Source organism: Dichotomopilus funicola, assembly GCF_033296635.1.
Source record: "Dichotomopilus funicola strain CBS 141.50 unplaced genomic scaffold C8A04scaffold_40, whole genome shotgun sequence".
NCBI lineage: Eukaryota > Fungi > Ascomycota > Sordariomycetes > Sordariales > Chaetomiaceae > Dichotomopilus > Dichotomopilus funicola.
In genome coordinates, this window is record NW_026944061.1 from 123,467 (window position 1) to 138,329 (window position 14,863).

At 55.9% G+C, this 14,863-nt stretch overlaps 5 protein-coding genes across 5 annotated transcripts; 3 read left to right on the forward strand and 2 right to left on the reverse strand.

The window, feature by feature from the left end:
* Positions 1–307: 307 nt before the first annotated feature.
* C8A04DRAFT_29552 (RNA polymerase III subunit RPC82-domain-containing protein) lies at positions 308–2,626 on the reverse strand (the record flags this gene model as incomplete). Its single annotated transcript, XM_062781048.1, has 4 exons — positions 308–1,516; positions 1,582–2,355; positions 2,442–2,504; positions 2,618–2,626. The coding sequence occupies 4 exons, from the start codon at positions 2,624–2,626 to the stop codon at positions 308–310; spliced, it is 2,055 nt and encodes a 684-aa protein (XP_062636157.1).
* A 557-nt stretch (positions 2,627–3,183) lies between these two features.
* C8A04DRAFT_12910 (Metalloenzyme, LuxS/M16 peptidase-like protein) lies at positions 3,184–5,902 on the forward strand (the record flags this gene model as incomplete). The annotated part of the gene is made up of 8 exons (XM_062777509.1): positions 3,184–3,445; positions 3,563–3,760; positions 3,837–4,669; positions 4,740–4,829; positions 4,933–4,940; positions 5,362–5,436; positions 5,599–5,713; positions 5,816–5,902. 8 exons carry the CDS (start codon positions 3,184–3,186, stop codon positions 5,900–5,902), a joined length of 1,668 nt encoding a protein of 555 aa, XP_062636158.1.
* A 531-nt stretch (positions 5,903–6,433) lies between these two features.
* C8A04DRAFT_29555 (Mak10 subunit, NatC N-terminal acetyltransferase-domain-containing protein) lies at positions 6,434–9,408 on the forward strand (the record flags this gene model as incomplete). The annotated part of the gene is made up of 7 exons (XM_062781049.1): positions 6,434–6,473; positions 6,637–6,777; positions 6,906–6,973; positions 7,034–7,162; positions 7,248–7,478; positions 7,533–7,994; positions 8,065–9,408. 7 exons carry the CDS (start codon positions 6,434–6,436, stop codon positions 9,406–9,408), a joined length of 2,415 nt encoding a protein of 804 aa, XP_062636159.1.
* Positions 9,409–9,929: 521 nt separating this feature from the next.
* On the reverse strand, positions 9,930–11,103 carry C8A04DRAFT_38005 (peroxisomal membrane protein PMP47B; the record flags this gene model as incomplete). Its single annotated transcript, XM_062784078.1, has 3 exons — positions 9,930–10,054; positions 10,161–10,945; positions 11,012–11,103. 3 exons carry the CDS (start codon positions 11,101–11,103, stop codon positions 9,930–9,932), a joined length of 1,002 nt encoding a protein of 333 aa, XP_062636160.1.
* A 1,551-nt stretch (positions 11,104–12,654) lies between these two features.
* Positions 12,655–14,778, forward strand: C8A04DRAFT_12907 (ARS binding protein 2-domain-containing protein; the record flags this gene model as incomplete). Its single annotated transcript, XM_062777506.1, has 1 exon — positions 12,655–14,778. The coding sequence occupies one exon, from the start codon at positions 12,655–12,657 to the stop codon at positions 14,776–14,778; it is 2,124 nt and encodes a 707-aa protein (XP_062636161.1).
* Positions 14,779–14,863: the final 85 nt, after the last annotated feature.

Genomic DNA, 14,863 nt, shown 5'->3' on the forward strand with positions numbered 1-14,863 from the left:
TTTACGCAGTAACGGTAAGTTATATCGGATATCACACGGGGATGGCTAAAGTAATTGATACATCTCAGGAACTAGTAGTCCATTCTTGCCCACCTCATTGGAGAGGTCGTGTTGTAGAATCAGGTACCTTGAGAGCTCCGACGAAGACAAATGAGGCCTCTGAGACTTTAGTGAAGTTCATACAAACGCCGACCAGATGCAAATTAACAACCCAACATTTGCTTTCCTTTCAAGCCTACTTACGCCACCAATGCATATGTGAACGGCTGTCGAAATCAGTATTTCCCACAACTTCACGGCCGCCCCCCTAAAAATCCCTTAACACGGAAACGAGATCATCTACACGCATGACCTGCGCAAACAGCTTTCGCTCGCACTCCAAAAACCGTGAGTACCGCTCGTAGTATGACTTGCGCATGGTATCTTTCTCGCGACCGCGGACATCCGAGCGCTTCGTTGTCTCAAGGACGTCACGCTCCTTGTGGCGCAACGCCTCTAGCACCTGTAAACAGTGCACCATGGTGCGGTAGCTTGTATCGAGCATCTGGCTCAGTGAGCGGTCGACATCGCAAAACCAGAGGAAGAAGGATTTTTTGACGTCGGCCTTGACGTCACGCGGCACCTCCTGCACGGCGACGAAGCCGGCGGTTTGCATCTCAAGCATCTTTTGTTGGAGCTCAGGTTTACGCATGAGCGCCACGTTGGGAAGTGCCTTCTCGTCGAGCTTACCCTTGGCGCGGAGGATGCGAACAAGCCGTAGGCCTTGCCGGCCGCAAGTGCGCTCGATGACTGAGTCGAGCTCGACTTCACGAAGCGAGTTGATGATCGGGACAAAGTCGACGGTCCACTCGTTTCTGCCGCAATGGCGTACAAATCCCTGTGTGCTCTCCGCTAGTATGAGGAGGTGCTGCCGGAGTTGGGTTGGTCGGTCCATTTTACGCTCCTTGCGCGCTGCAGATTCATCAAATGTAACCTTCGTACCGTTTGTGCCGCCGTTTGTGCCCTTGATTCCGTTCATACCATTGATCCCATTCTCATCATGGGTACCATTTGTCGCCGCCGAGTCCTTGTAATCCGAGTCGTAATCTGGCTCTCCCTCGGATTCACTGTCTTCTTCCTCGTCTGCACTCGCCTCGCCGACTACTTCTACTTCTTCGATCAGTGCCTTTTTCTTTGGCGGGTATAGTTGGACTTCCTCTGCAGCCGAGAAAGAAATTTGGTGTTTTTCAGCCTTCCCCACTCCAAGAGAGAGGTCGACTGAAGTTTTGAGATTGTCAAGAATTTGGTCGGTGGTGACGAAACCCGGATTCTTATCGTTATCGTCATCTTGGTCTTCCCCAACATCCATGATTGGGTCCGCGCGGCAACGGGGGACGTCCTTTGTGAGAAGCTTCAAGAGGACACCATACACGTACGCGGTCGTTTCGCTGAGCATGTCGGTCGCATATTGGACTAATCGGCGGTTCCGCAAATCGACGAGACACTTCTCGTAGTTGATGCGAATGACTTGTCGCGGCTAGGGATAACAATCAGTATCACGACCCTTGGAAGACAATCAACTTGCCCGTGGGTACCACTCACATCGAGAATTGGGTCTGTCTCCTCCTCGTGGACTCCATTCGTCGATTCGAGCCCGGAAAAAAGCCGCCGCCTCTTTGCGGCCGAGCCATTTTGCTCCAGCTTTCGTTTGAGAGACTTGGACTCTGCGCGGACCTTGCGCAGACCCTCGGCAATGTTTTCCTGCAGTTCGAGCTTGCCTTTCCCTCCCTTTGCTCCTTGAGCAGTCTGCTTGGCCATGGCCTCCTTCTCGACCGACTTCAGGATATCGTCCGAGGTATGAAAGGTCCTGGCGTGCACAACGTCGATCAATTCGGCCTCGACGAGACGACAGATGACGGTATTGAGCTGCGCCGTGCTTTTGATGACTAGCGCACCCTTCTTCGTGTTGTGGGAATCCCCATTGATGCCGTTGGTCTCAGCCGCGATGCCGTCATCGTCCTCCGCCCCATTCGCTGTCTTGGCCGCATGTTCGATTTTCTCTCGATACGCAGCGACCAGGTCCAATATCCTAGTCTGCCCGGAGAGTAGGAGGTTTTGCATGACGTCCTTTGCAGCCGCCCCAAAGGAGGTATCTATCATCTCGAGAATTTTCCCGGTGCGGATGAGGTTGTAGGCATTTTCGGGGTTTGCTTCGTACGAGGCGAGCTCGGAGCCGGGATCGACGTGGTAGTATAGCAGGTTGTGTTGCTGAAGCACCGCGAGGCCATGGCGAACCTGGCGAGGAGTCATCGAGGTGTATTGTGATAATTGGAGGACGGTCGAGCGACCTTTGCTAACGAGAATCGCAAATATTCTCTACAATGGTTGTGTTAGCTTTCGCGATCGGCGACCGCCAGCGGGCGTAACACAGGGCAGACGCATCGTGGGCAAAGGAAACGTACAGAAGGGAGTTCTCCATGGAGCTCATCGACGAGCAGAGCGCAAAGCTCTGCAACCGGTTTTGTCTATAAAAGAGGTTAGATCTTCGAGTGGTGATGGAATGAACCGTAGCGTTTTGTCGCTGGTGAGAAAGGATGGCATGCGACTTGCAAAAGCTAGTCATGGGAAGTCGACTCACCACCAACATGATGGCCGCGCAAGCAAACGCGTCGTGTAATTCGAGGGTTTAGCGTCTAGAGATTCTCTCACTATCTCTAGAGCTGTCGCAATTGCTACCGGAAACTCATTGAAGGATGGCGACGGTGATGCAGGGTGCAACGCCGGCTGGAAACGTTTATTTGGTGGGGGACTGGAGTGCTTTTCGAGTTCTTGCCAAATTTTGAGTCGAGAGCGGCCGAGAGTCACATTTGGCCGGCAGATTTAGGCGGTCGGCGCGGGGCAGTTCGAGAAAGATGAGACAGCGGGCCAATCAAATGGCACGGTTCAGCGCTGACAACTTTTTTCGTGGGCCACTGCCAGGTCGCTCGCACAGTGCCAATGACCAAGAAGCAGGCAAAGGTCGGAAGGACGGTCTCGGCACAGCCAATTTTCCGCCAAACCGGGACCCCCCCAGGGAATTTTCGGAACAGTGCGACAAGGCGAAGGAAGCAGAGAGGTCCCTCACGCAGTGTTGCTGCTCTGCCCACCTCAACCCCAGAACAGTCAGTCAATTGACGACATTCGACACCCCCCCTCCCCTCAACCATGATCTGCAAATCGGCTCTGTCGAGGGGCGGCCAAGTTGCTCTCCGCCGCCAGGGAGCTGCGAAGCTTGCGCAGCGCGGATTTGCCGCTGTTGCATCGCCCAAGGCCTCATACGAGCCGACCACCATCGGCGGCGTCAAGGTCGCTTCCCGAGACGACAATGGCCCGACCACACGCCTCGCCGTCGTCGCCAAAGCCGGTACCCGCTACGAGCCCCTTCCGGGCCTGACCGTTGGACTGGAGGAGTTCGCCTTCAAGGCAGGTTGCCCTCAGTTGCTGTTTTGTCGCCATTTGGGGGGTAGGATTGGGGTGGATAGGTGGTTTGGCCGAGGGACTTCTTTGGGCGTGGATAGTGGCGCATGGACGGACATAAAATGAGCTAATTTTGCTTCTCGTCGCCAGAACACGACAAAACGCTCCGCACTCCGCATCACCCGTGAGGCCGAGCTGCTCGGCGGCCAATTGACCTCGTACCACACCCGGGAAGCTTTCGTGCTCCAGGCCAGCTTCCTCCGCGACGATCTGCCGTACTTCACCGAGCTCCTCGGCGAGGTCCTGTCGCAGACCCGGTATACCAGTGCGTCATGGAACATAATCTATATATATCAGCTCTTGGAAGCTCGTGCCGTGCTAATTCTCTCAACTTGATGCAGCCCACGAGTACCACGAGGAAGTTGTCAACGTCATTCACGAGAAGCAGGCAAGGCTTGACGCCGCCGCCATCGCCCTCGATGCCGCCCACGCTGTCGCCTTCCACACCGGCCTCGGCGCCCCGCTGTACCCGACTGCGAACACGCCCATTTCCTCATACCTGAACGAGTCCTCGGTTGCGTCCTTTGCTGCGGCAGCTTTCACCAAGGCCAACATCGCGGTGGTCGCCGATGGTGCCAGTGACGCAGGGCTCACGAAGTGGATCGACCCCTTTTTCCGCCACGTGCCCGCGGAGTCCCAGTCTGCTCTCTCTGCCACCCCCTCTAAGTACTACGGCGGCGAGCAGCGCATTGCTACGGCTGGCAGCAACTCGGTGGTCATCGCGTTCCCCGGCGCTGCTCTTGGCGCCAGCCAACCTGAGACGGCCGTGCTTGTTGGTCTGCTCGGGGGTGAGTCGACTATCAAGTGGTCGCCCGGCTTCTCGCTCCTCTCCAAGGCTGTTGCCTCGGCCCCGGGGGCGTCCTCCAAGGCCACCAACTTCGCCTACTCGGATGCTGGCCTCCTGACCATCCAGGTCAGCGGCTCGGCTTCCGCGGTCCGTAAGGCCGCCGAGGAGTCTGTCAAGGCGCTCAAGAGCATCGTCGACGGAGGTGTCTCGCAGGAGAATCTGGTCAAGGCCATCGCCAAGGCCAAGTTCAACCTCCTTTCGGGCAGCGAGGTCAGCGGCGTTGGTATCGTTCATGCTGGTGCCAACCTGATCCACGGTGGCAAGCCGCTGCAGGTTGCTGAGACCCTCAAGGCGCTGGAGGGCGTGACTGGTGACAAGCTCAAGGCTGTATGTACCCTACCCTTACCCTAACTCTTTCTCACCCACAGATTTCGGTGTGCTAATGTATTTGTTGTAGGCGGCCAAGACACTATTAGAGGGCAAGGCGTCGGTGGCGGCGGTGGGCGACTTGCACGTGCTACCGTTTGCTGAGGAGCTTGGCCTCAAGGTATAAATGATGAAGCAGGACAATTAGGCCCAGGAATGGACGGGAGATGCCTACGGGACGGGTATCGGGCGGATATGATGTTTAGACTCGGGGAACGGGGAAGAGGAAAATGTATCAACAACCCTCCGCCGTTGTAGACTCGCGGCTCGTCCACCTCATTGTGCATATAGTGATTCTAGATATAAACTCACTTTTCTATGTTTGCCATTGAGCGAGGAGGGTTTAGACATGGTCGGGTTTGTGTGGTGGGGTTGGGGCTTGGGGTGTGAAAAAGGGGCAGGCGATTGAGCAGTGCTTGTTTACAATTGTACCATCAAACCATCCGTTGGCCATGATTTGCCAGTTTTGAGTATTTTTACTCCCTGAAGAATTCATTAACTAACCATCTTCCCCAAGCATGGCTTCGAAAGTGTGATTTTGCCCCCGGACGTCTGGGTGAGTGGAGATCACGTGATCTTAGACCGGCTGCGAGCGGAGCTTCCCGGGCGAGCGTTTTCTCGCGCTGCCCGGAAGCGGAATTGAGTCTCCGAAGACTACCAAGTCACCACCTCAACCACTCCCAAACCGCCGCCAAAATGACGTTCGCGTGGAAAGCCGCTGGCATTACGTGAGTAAATTTCCCTCTGCACGAGTTTTAATTGCGTTGTCCAGGTAATTCTCAGAAGAGAGCTAGTTGGAGGAGGGGGTGCGACAACTTTGAGGGAGAGGGAAATGCGGTACGGCCACAAAAAGACCACTGCTAACGCAAGCCTCGCTTCTTTCGCGACAGCTACAACCGCTACCTCGCCGTCGCTGCCCGCGTCGTGCGCCGCAGCTTGAAGGACGAGAAGAGACTGGTGGCCGAGCGCCGTGGCCTACAGGAGCTCCGGTTCGCGAAGTGGGAGGTAAGTTGCGGACAATTCAGATAGGAAGGGGGTAGGAGGGACCTCAAGGGCATGGGGGAGATCTTATCAAGTAAGAGTTTGGAGCTGATAGATCGGACATAGGGTGGCAAACAAGGCGAGCTTAAGAACCTGGCCGACGCCAACGCCCAGGCCGCTGTCGAGAGCGCTGCGACCGGCGGGACGGCTTAAACTTTACGACATCAACGATGATGATACCGGGCGGTATAAGGGGATGATAGGGACAGGAAAGAATGGTGGCGGTTGGAATGGCGGCGGGATGTAAAACGGGATGGATCTGCACAGACACTCGAGTACAACAAACTCCAAGTTGTTCTTGGGGTCTGCCGGCATGGGAAATGGACTGTATCATACAAGGGGTAACCCAAAGAAAGAAAAGATTTTGACGTAAACTGACTCTCAAGTCCATGATCAATTCTCTGCAACGTGATACATACAGGCGGGGTAAGGTTGAAATTTGGATACTTCACTCCCGGAAACTATGTTGTAGGAGCTAAGGGGCAGCCCACCCACAGCAGCGCTTGCGCCGCTCATAACTACCCAAGGCTGCGACTCAGCGAGCGACCTTGAGTCCCTGACGCCGGCTTTAACCACAGGCCTTTCCGCACATGACAAAATAAAAAATAACACAAATCTTTTTTCTAACGCAAATGATCATTTTGACAACGCCCCGCATTTTCAATTTCGCCTCCATTTTCGGCGATGAACTCGTTTGACGATGAGCAGCTGCCTTTGACTCAGGGTAAGTCCCATAGTTACCTGACGTGCGTTTGTTTGCCTGACTGAGCTCTTCCACGATTTGTGACTTTGAATCACCGTGCCCGCCTCACCGTACAATCAGCACCTTCTTCCCACTAAAACCCAGTTTCTCTGTTACTGACAACCTACCCCTTGTTCACAAACAGGGTTCGGAGACCTCAGCCTTGGGAACGATTACTACAGCCCCAAACCGGGACTCGCATTCGAAGAACCTCCGTCCCCCATGATCTCCTCCGAGGGCATCATTGCCCAAGAAATTACCGATAAATTCTTATCTGCGGCTGCGAGTGAGTTTTCCGCTTCTTTGTCCTCGGCCTTCTCGGTACCCCTTATTCTCCTAGCATCCCTAGGCCTGGGGGTCGTTTCGCCTCAACTGAGGCTAATCGCTACTAATCGCTACAACTCCGTGTGACAGAACTAGAACCAGGTGAACTTGTGAAGGATGGTTTCTTTACGCTGTTTGAGTCCGTCGGGGCTCTCGAGGTTGGTATATGGATTCCGCTTTTTCCAAGGTTCGTTTTGCGGAAGCTAAGCAACGGCTAGGTCATGGATCCAAAGATGGATAGTGGGTGTCTAGCGCCTGGAGAGTCTTTGGACGATGACTACGATGTTTCCCGGCTGCTATCTCCGAGTGAGGTTATTGGTATTATTGACCAGCTGTTCTCGCTAGAGGTAAGTCGAGCCCCTCACCCTCCTTGCTTCCCCTTTCCCCATGGGCAGGGTCGGGTCATGAGTCTAGGTCTAACGGAAGTTGTAGATGGCCTGGCATCTCGGATACCCCCTTTCCCAAACACTCTTCACAAGCGTCTACGTGGAAAAGTTACAACACCCCAACCCAACAACGATTCATGACGCCGACTTCATTAGGGGCCATGCTGCTGATTCGCCACGGGACCCCATGCATACGGTTCTAAGAGCGTACTGTTTAGGACTGCTCAAGGCATGCTACTTCGTCAATGAGCGCATCAAGTCCGAGCACATATATGAGGTATGTTCTTGTACTTGGGAATCTGCTTCTGATCGGGCCGCTAACAACTCGCAGGAAGAAGATTTTGTGACCAACACGTACAATCGCTCGCTGCTGGAGTCCCTCAACCGCTCTGACATCTACGACGAGATTGTGACCGCCCGCCAGGTGCTTCGCGACACGCATCACACCGAGACCAACGAACTCGCTCAGGCACTAGACTTCCGCCTCCAGTTCCGCCTCGCTTTCTTGCGCGCCATCGAGCTGTCCGAACTGCGCACCGACCCGGCCTCGCTGACTCCGCCATGGGCGGAGATGCAAGCGGTTTGGAGCAAAATTAGCAAGACCCGTGATCTCGGCTCAGCTGTCCCAGGGGCGTTCAGCACTAAGATCCAGCGCCGTCTAGCGAGCACGATGCCACCGCGGCCGATCGTGCAACCAAGTGCTCAGGAGACGCAGCGACATTTTGAGAAGCTCATCGAGGACGGGATGAGTGTGCTTAACGTGTTGAATTATACCGACTCGCAGAGCCTGCTTGTACGTGTGGGATCCTTCATGATTTACTCTTGTTTGGCTACCTTAGCATGCTAACACGAACGCTCGCCAGAAATTCGTCTTGACGTTTCAGGCCCAAAAGCCGCAGCCGATGGTGTACGTCCGGGCGTTGTTACAAAACTTCCTCTTCCATGACATGATCATTCTCGGCCAACTTAGCATCCGTCGGGTCATGGATGACGACCTATCGATCGTAGTGCTCCCCGATAGCATCCTCTTGGATCCCATAAACGACACCATCGAAGCCCCACACCAGCCGCGCTTCATCATAGCTAGCCACATGGAGATCTTTCGTCAACGCGCCGCCCAGTCGTATCTCGACATCTTTCGCGCATTCTGCCAGAATCGTTGCCGTGTCCGCCGCACCCTGTTCCACTCGCTACAGGACTGGGAAATGCTGCAGGCTGAGGCCGAAGAAATCGACGAGCTGCTACAACCGCACGCCGACGAGAAACTCCTCGTCTATCCCCCGAGGACCGGCGGTATACCCACGGGCTCTATGCCTCTGTCGTCCTGGGCCTACCACTACAAACTCCAGCTGATGCAGTGGACAGTCCAGCTCGGGTTCGAGCTAGAAATATACCAACCCAACGAGCTAGCAAGCATGTACTGGTATCTGGCGTATCTCGCGCAAACCCACATCTACCACATCGATCGCATCAAGTTCTTCACCACACACCGTCTAGAGACTACACACCCGACATCACCACAGTATCCCCGTTCCCAGGCCTTCCTCGAACACACCCACGCTCTCACCCGCGCCACATTCTCCCTCGCTCTTGCCCTCAGCACCCTCTACACAGCCCTCGCCCGTCTCGGCCTTCTGCCCTCCCTCACAACATCATCCTCCCCCCTAGCGCCGCCGGCCTCGTCTTCCAGCCGTCCGTATAGCACCGATGCGCTCCGCCACGAGATCCGGATGAAACCGTTTGCCTCTGTTAGTCTGCCCGACCTGCCGTCGCATGAGATGATGGTGCAGGCGACGACGAGGGGGGGGATGAGCAGCACGGCGGGGTTGTTGGAGGAAGTGAAGGGCAGCGTGGCGAATGTGAGACGACAGCTGGGGGTACTGGCTGCTTTGGCCGGAGATGACGGGGAAGAAGGGACCAAGAGGCGTGATGATAATGGGGTAGCGGGAGAATGGAGTACGGCGAACGGGAATAAGGTATTTGCGGTGGGATGTTTGGACCGATGGAAGGGACAGGTGGTGGAGGGTTGGATGAAGGCTGTTGTGGAGATCGAGGAGGTGGTGGAGAGGGTGAGCAAGGCGGAAAATGAAACCAAGGGTGGTGGGGTGAAAGGAGAAGGGGTAGTAACGAGGTTGAAGCTGAAGGTGCCGCGACCTAGTGAGGCGGGTCACGAGTGGTGGATTGTGCCGAGGATCGTTAAGGAATAGGGGTATTGTTGTTGTGTCTTGTGGCCGTAAGTCTATACTATGTAGGTGTGTGGCGGTTGGAACAGCCCATCAAGGCCATTGGATAGCAAGCCCAATGGCACGGCACTTAGGAACTAGCTAGACATAGGGAGAGATGAACATAAAAGATGTGATATTGTTGCCAGATCCTCTACACCCCAGCGCCCCTCCTTCTCCCCCCAATCTTAACCCCCTGACTAAAACCTCCCTAATTTGACATTTGATATTACATTGCCGTACCGCACTGGCCGTCAAGTGACTCCTTCCTGTATCCACCGTCGAAAGGGTATCTCTTCCATTCTTGAAATCCCACAGTTATTGAAACACCCGTCCACCACGGAACCGATCTGATTGTTTATACCTCCAAGCGAGCGCGTGCTGAGCTTAGCTCTGACTTTACCCCTTTTATACAATGGAGTGAAACTGAGAGTCGTAGGCAGTGAACACAGTAAATATTCATTCAATAGCCTCCGACCCACTCATAGGACCGAGCTGCCACTTTTTTAAGCGGCGATGGCCTTCTTGGCCACGGTGCCGCGAAGACGTACGGTTTGCTCGTAGAGCACATCCTTGAAGGCGAAGAGGAACGCGGCGGTCAGAACACTCTGGGTGACCTTGGGGCCGATACCTAAAAACAAGAAACAGGTTATTAGAAATAGTTACGAATGGATGGATGGTAAAGGCAGAGAGGGAGGAAAGAAGGAAAGGAGGAAAAGGGGGGGGGGGGTGTTTACCCTTGTACAGCCCGGCATACCCTTCCTCCCGGATAACCCGCTTCAGCGCCTCGGTAACGCCCTCCTTCTTATCGCCCGCCTTGGCGACGTGCATCTGGCTCTTGACGGTGATATACGGGTATGTGATGGACGTGGCAAACAGCTTGCCGACAGCGCCCAAGAAGAAGGCGACCGTCGGGGTCACGCGCCGGCGCCGCTCGACGGCGTTCTTCATCTGCTCGAACAGGGTGTACTGCAGGATCGGGTTGATCACGAGCACCAGCGCGGGCACGACGCCGGCGAAGAGGGCCTGCGGGCCTTCGGTCTTGAGGAGATCGAGGAGCGTGGCCAGGGTGCTGGGGCGCTTCTGCTTCTTCTCGGTGCTGGGTGCGCTAACGGGGGAGGGGAGGGTGGCGTCCTGGCCCTCCTTGGTGTCGCTGGGCTTCTCGGCTTCGCCGGTGTTGCGGCGGGCCGTCATGCGGGTGTTGACGACCCAGATGGGGTTGGTCAGGATGACCGTCGCGGAACCGGCGATCGCACCCGCGATCATGCTCTCGACGGTGGTCAGCTTCTTGGAGGCGCGCCCTGCGCGGACGGCAGCGGCCTCGAAGAAGGCGCGCGTCCACTCGTACCAGTAGTAGTACACAAAGTTGGTGACGCTGATTCCGAACAGGGCTGAGGAGAGGCCCGAGTAGAGACCAGAGACACCCTCACGCGCAATGATGTGCTGGACTGCGGCCAGGAAGGCGGTCTCGGCGCGCTTAGACTCGACTTGGGCACGTGTAGAGAGCGTGATAAGGGGGTAACTATGTAGTAGGAGTGAGTTGCCCGAAATAGGTAGTAAGTAGTAGATACGTTAAGGCAGGGCGTACGTCAGAGCCATCGACAAGATACCGCCACCCGCACCCGCAAGGGCATGGGCGACATTGTCGTTTTGTGGGAGCACCGGCTTAGATTGAGACATGATGGAACAGCGGCTGCGTCGGCGTGTGGTGATGGATGATGATACGATCGGGTCTCGTTTTCCACTAGAGTAGTGTATCGTTGCACTTGGCGGGGTTCAGTGGCGTCGTGATAATAAGAGAGCAACAAACTAATGTATTCACAAACTACCCGTCGCAGTCGTGGAATCTACAATATGTAGTAGCACAAGAAGTGTACGGGTGAAGTACGGGTCAGACAAAAAAAGATCTCGGGATTCGTCGGGCAACGGACAAGAAACGGCTGTGTTAGTTATAAGAGGGTCGCTCCATTTCCCTCGATGCGCGGTTCTCTTGGACGGGCGGGTTCCCCAGAGTCCCGGAAGCGGTCGCTCTTGCGATCTCAATGCCGCTGCCGAGGTCCGATGGGTGCGGGACTCGTCCAGTGGAAACGCCCCAGAAAGACCCGGGATTTAACAGGGGATGGCCTAGCGACGTCACTGCTTGGCTCGCTGCTGGGCGCATGGGCGGCTTTTGACGGACGGCGTTTGTGTCATGTGAAGAGCTTCGAAAGAAGACCACGCGTCGTGATGCCGGTTCCACCAAGGAAACCCGGCACGTTCCATTCAACGGTGCCGACTTCGTTGCATATGCTAGAAGGAAGTCCGTTAGTTAACTCGTTGATGGATGGAAGCCGTTGACTCGGGCCAGAATCTAGTTATTGTCAATACCTCCAAGTCGGATAAACGCAAATTGCGTTCCTTCACCTTCCGTAGAATGCATTTCCGCTTTCCGATTGCCATCTACGAATTCTCAGGTCCGTTTTCTCCCCAGACATTCCTCGGGAATTTTGAATGGACGGCGCATCGTCTCCTGAATCGTGGAGTCAAGAGTTTGAAGGGTCTCGGGGTGCATGTGACTTTTCGTGGGGTCGCCAATAATACAGTGCATAATACCGTTCTAGACACTGTCTCTTTTCTCTCATCAATTTCCTCCCCGTTTTGCTCTCCAGCTTCTCGCCCATTTCCTCTGCTCTTGGCGGTCTATTTTTGGCCTTTCCCCCAACACCCAGGGCCACGCCGCAGGTGCCTGCGCGCGGCCCAGACTGGCGTGAACTTCAAGGAAAAGACGGAGACTAGCATGGCTGAAAACACTCACCTGCTTCCATCTCATCGGCCTTCTTTGGCACATCGCCAGCCACGATTGCCGGCTCGATTGGCGAGGAAGCGAGATAAGCAGCCGTGATCTTCGCATTGGCGAGAGATAATTTGGGATTGGTTCCTTTTCTCACCTTTCGGATCTTCATTCCTTTTGGACGCGCTGGTCCTGACCTTCATTCATCCCACCATCAACCGAACTGCATTCACCAACTCGTTGCAGATGCCGTCCCGGTCTCGTGAATGAAGCACCCTCGGGTGATTGACGCGTTTATTCCCAGATCAGAGCTCTAACGACAGTTTGTCCGCACGGCGCGAGGGGTTGTAGTGATTGGGAAACTTCAGAACCACAGCGACCCGGCTGGAAATGGGCATGCAATCCACCCCAACACATCATCAATCCTTCGCTCAACACCGGTGTAGCTCGGATGATTGAAAATGGCCGCCATGAAACAGCACGCTCCCCAAACTGTCTTCACTGCCTCACCCACCACTATCCGGCCGAACGGCGCCCACGCGCCATCCGCGACGAGGATTTTGCCGGAGAGAAACGTAACGGGCGCATCCATCGAGGATGCCTACGTCGCCTTCATTCTATACTGCAACCCGGGTGTGCCCCTCGAGACCGACTCGGCGACTCTCCGCGATGCTTTCCGCACCCCGCCAAAAAGCGGGGGCAAGAGCTTCAGCACTCACACCCTCTTCGAGTTGATCAAGAAGCTCGAGACCAGAGAGCTCAAGACATGGGCTGAGCTGGCGTTGAAGTTGGGCGTTGAGCCACCAGACCAAGAAAAAGGCCAGAGTTCGCAAAAGATCCAGCAATACGCCGTTCGGCTCAAGAGGTGGATGCACTCGATGCATGTGGATGCCTTCTTCGAATACCTCATCGGTCGGCCGTCGCCTTACTGGACCGAGATCCCCTCAGAACACACACCGATTTCCGAATTAGAGCGGGATGGGGTGGCAGCAGAGGACGATATGGCTTTGCGCGCTCTCCTACCGCATATCAAACCACGAAGGGGCAGGCGGAAGCCCGAGGAAGACGACACCGGAAAATCGCCATCTCAACGCCCCTCGCCGCAAGCAGATGAACTCGGGGCCGGGGGTCAGGCCAACACGGCAGAACCATGGACGGCTCAACCGGATGTTAGGGGCAGCGTCTTCTTGTTTCCCCCAGTCCCCGACCCCTCTAGATTAAATCCATCCGCGCCTACGTGGAGCAACGACATTGTCCAGACGCCTATGTCGGCATATCCCTTGCCGCAATCAGCTATTACACCCTCAGTCAGAAACGGGTTTTGGGCGGATGAGCCCAGGTCGGCTATCACGCCGTCAAAGGCCAAATCTGCGAGCAGGCGACATGGAGCTAAGGTCGTGTCATCAGCTTGGAGGAGCGGCGGGATAGGATCAACTGGCAAGACGCGAGGACGACCACCCATCAACCGCGGGACCAACGCCGATGGACCATTCTCTGCGTTTCCAGCCTCAGACGGCCCAATCTTCAGGTTTCCATCCCCGACTCCCCCCGAAAAGGCACCGCTGCCCACGCCCAACAATAGCCACAACAACAACAGCAGCAACAACAACGACCCGGCGGCCTGTCCCTCATATAACGATGTCCCCGTCTCACAGCCGGCCTCGAGAGCGTCAGCGGCTGGGACCACTGAGGTTCCGCCCATCTCGCCAACCTGCCAGTCCCGGCCCGCCCACAATGCAAACCACTTCTCACCCGTCCAGGAATCAGCTCCGGCGCGCCCGGCCAAGAGACGAATGTTATCACTACAAGTACCCGAGCGGAAAGGCGGAGAAGTCCGCCTAGCCACCCCACCGCTCGCCGAACCCGCAACGGCGCCCGTCGTCATGGTAAATGGACTGGCGCCCGAACCCTATGGACAAGTAGCACCAGAGCCTCTAGGCGTCTCCCAGGCCAGCTCCGTACTCGCCCAAATCCCCGGCATGATTCCCGGGGCAACCCCACCAGATATGCCCATTGCCCCCCCTCCCAGCGGCCCACACCTGACCTTTTCCGACGACCCTACGGACCGCACCCACCTACCCGAAATCGAAGCCGTCTTCGTGTCCCGACTTCTCGACGCCGAATGGTACGACGAAAACCACAACCCCATGCCAGCCTGCAGCCTCGACGAGGCCGTCGCCTTCTCCCAGACCGTGATTGAGACGCTAGTCAAAGCAGCCGCCACCAAAGAGGCCTTCCTAATCAACCTCGCCGGCTTAGCGGGTGGCAGCATCCTCATGCCCAAGGGCAGCCTCCGAGTGACCCGCCTCGAGGCGTTACCCGACCGTACGCGCTACCGGAGCGCTTGGTATCTCAAGTACGGGGGCATTGTGGGGAACTGGTCTATGGAGGAAACGGTGCTGCACGAGAAATGGAAGAAGAAAGGGGAGGAAAACGGGATAAATGGGGAAGGGGAAGACGAAGGGCCACAGACGAAAGAAGACTGGGAGAGAAAGTACAAGGACTTGCTGGCGACGCTGCATAAAAGGGAGCATGAGAATATAAGGTTCCAAACGAAGATTATTGAGACGGGGCGGAAGGGCTGAGTGAGCCGCGTGAGGAGTGCGCGAGGCGATGGGGTTGATGGGTGAAGTTTTACCATACATTCAAATGTCTTGGTGTTTGTGTAGC